The 2,316-nt window shown below is 38.7% G+C and overlaps 1 protein-coding gene across 1 annotated transcript; it reads right to left on the bottom strand.

Annotated features, from left to right (window-relative positions):
• Positions 1-387: 387 nt before the first annotated feature.
• On the bottom strand, positions 388-1,281 carry LOC147656950 (uncharacterized). Its single transcript, XM_086912352.1, has one exon. The coding sequence runs from the start codon at positions 1,279-1,281 to the stop codon at positions 388-390; it is 894 nt and encodes a 297-aa protein (XP_086768478.1).
• Positions 1,282-2,316: the final 1,035 nt, after the last annotated feature.

Raw genomic sequence — 2,316 nt, 5'->3', positions numbered from 1 at the left:
AATTGTGTGTTGCGTATGAAGCCCTCAATCCTCACAACGCGAATGTCCGATTCGGTACAAGATAAATCAAGTTTCCTTACCATTGCACTGGTTATGAAATTTGACTGAGAGCTTGAATCCAATAATGCTCTGCACTCGTTTTTGTCCATGTTAATCCTTTATAATTACTGTGCTGTGGATAAAATCACTGTTTCTATTGGTGATTGCAAGAAATATGATTACACTGGATTTTTGTTTCGTTTGTTGTTGTTGAAGGTGAAGTCACTGTTGCAAAATTGCCTTGTATTTTAGTACCTTTGTTGTGATCAACATGCAAAAGAGTGTTGTGTTTTTTGCCAGAAATTTTGCAAGAACTGCGTGTGCAGTCCTTGTTTGTGTGTCCAGTATTTAATTGAAACATGTGCCAATTTCTTGTGTGTAGGCGGTACGTGCGTTGGCAGATAATTTTTTAAATTCAGCACAGTTGTAAAGATTGTGTGAATTATTGCACAAAGAGCAAGGGGTTTGTGGGGCAGCAATGTATGTGACCGTCTGTCCCATTCGAGTTCGAACACCTTTGTTTACAATATGTGGCTTAGAGGGTTGTGATAGTGATTTCTCTATGATCGTCCTTTCCAAGTAAGAACACTGATTTTCCAAAAAGTTGGTGAAGTGTGATAATGTAATGTTTCCAACTATGACTGATTGTATCTTCTCCCATTCTCTTTTTGTCACTGGGTCCAGTTTAGTCGACAATAAGTAAACCATGACGAGGTCCCAATCCACGTTCTCTCCTAAGGCTTGCAATGCCAAGAGATTGCTGTTTATGTTGTCTAATAGCCTTCTTAGTCCAGAAAATGATTCTTTGGTTAATACAGGAATTTCGTATAGACTTCGTAAGTGACTTTGTTTCAGGAGTCTTGTGTCTTCAAATCTTTTCTTTAGCGTCGTCCAGGCAACTGTGTAATTGTGCTCAGAAATGCCGAGATTTTCTATGACTGCCGCTGCATCGCCTTTAAGAGATGATTTCAAATAATGAAACCTTTCAATATTTGATAATGCGTCATTGTTATGTATTAGTGATTCGAAAGTGTCCTTAAAGCTTATCCATTGGTTATAGCTTCCGTCGAAAGTTGGTAGTTTTGTTGTTGGTAATCTTATTCTAGAATGTGAATCAGAACTATTTGTGATTGTCGGTGTAGATAAAGTAGGTGGAGTAGTGTTAGTTCCTTCTAATTGGGCTAGAAGCATCTCAGCAGTACCAATGGTATCGCAATACATCTGTTCGAATTCAGTTCGCATTGCGTCATGAGTTGCTTCGAATTCAGTGTTTAGTACATGTTCTTCAATTGTTGTTTGCACTGCGTTAAAGGCTTCAAAAATTGGAATGACTTTGGTTAGTCGAACCTTAAACTAGGCGATAGTCGTGGTTCGATCATAGGTTTTCAAATATGATTTAAAACGAATTAATACCTTGTGTGAGGCATGTTCTCTTATGAGGAGTTTTAATATGGATTCTATAATGTTTCAGAGAAGCGAACTTACATAGGATTGAGATGATGTCACCCAGCTGGTTCAGACGTAATGCACTGATGAGACTTGATTACAATAGAGTTGTCCTTGAACTTCTTGAGTTGCACTAACAACACAACGATGCTAATTTTGCACTTCACACGTTATGAATTTCCGGTTAGAATCCGGTTCGAAAGACCAAAATGTTAGCTCAAAGTGGTTCTTAGAGGTATGAGATTTAATAATAAATAAATTATTATAAAGTTCAGTGTGTTCGATTTATTCGTAAACGTAAATTCTCTGTGTATGTGATGGTTCACCGTATCACAGAGTACAGAGGTATGAGTTCTTAATACTATCACAAGTACAAAACACAGGTTCAATGAGTTGTTCCTTTCCTGATGGGAGGAATGTACAAATGGTTCTTGAGTTCCGTTTCCTTGGTTGAGTTGCGTCTCCTTGTGAGAGGAGTGCACGAATGGTTAAGTTTCGTCTCCTTGTGAGAGGAATACAAGAGTGGTTCCTGAGTGAGTGTCTTGTGCGTCACTGACCACTTGAGGTTCTCGCCCCCGTATATAAGGGTTTTCCCCCAAGCTTGATTAACCTGGTTGAACTGTACCTCGGCCTGTATCCAATGAAAATTCTCTATAATGACTCCAACGGGCTAGGACGCTCATAAATCCAATGTTTTTTAGGTCGTTCGATAAATGCATAATGTTTTCCTTTTGGGTGTTGACGTTTATTAGGGCTTGCTACCGTCGTCTCCGGTAGTAAGACCATATTGACAACGTAAGTGAAAGTGAAAGTAAGATATAAGTGAAAGTT

Source organism: Apis florea, unplaced genomic scaffold (genome assembly GCF_048593485.1).
Source record: "Apis florea isolate Af1SG1 unplaced genomic scaffold, ASM4859348v1 contig_3391_pilon, whole genome shotgun sequence".
Classification (NCBI taxonomy): domain Eukaryota; kingdom Metazoa; phylum Arthropoda; class Insecta; order Hymenoptera; family Apidae; genus Apis; species Apis florea.
The sequence above is the reverse complement of the archived record's forward strand: the minus strand, read 5'-3'. Positions and strand labels throughout refer to the sequence as shown.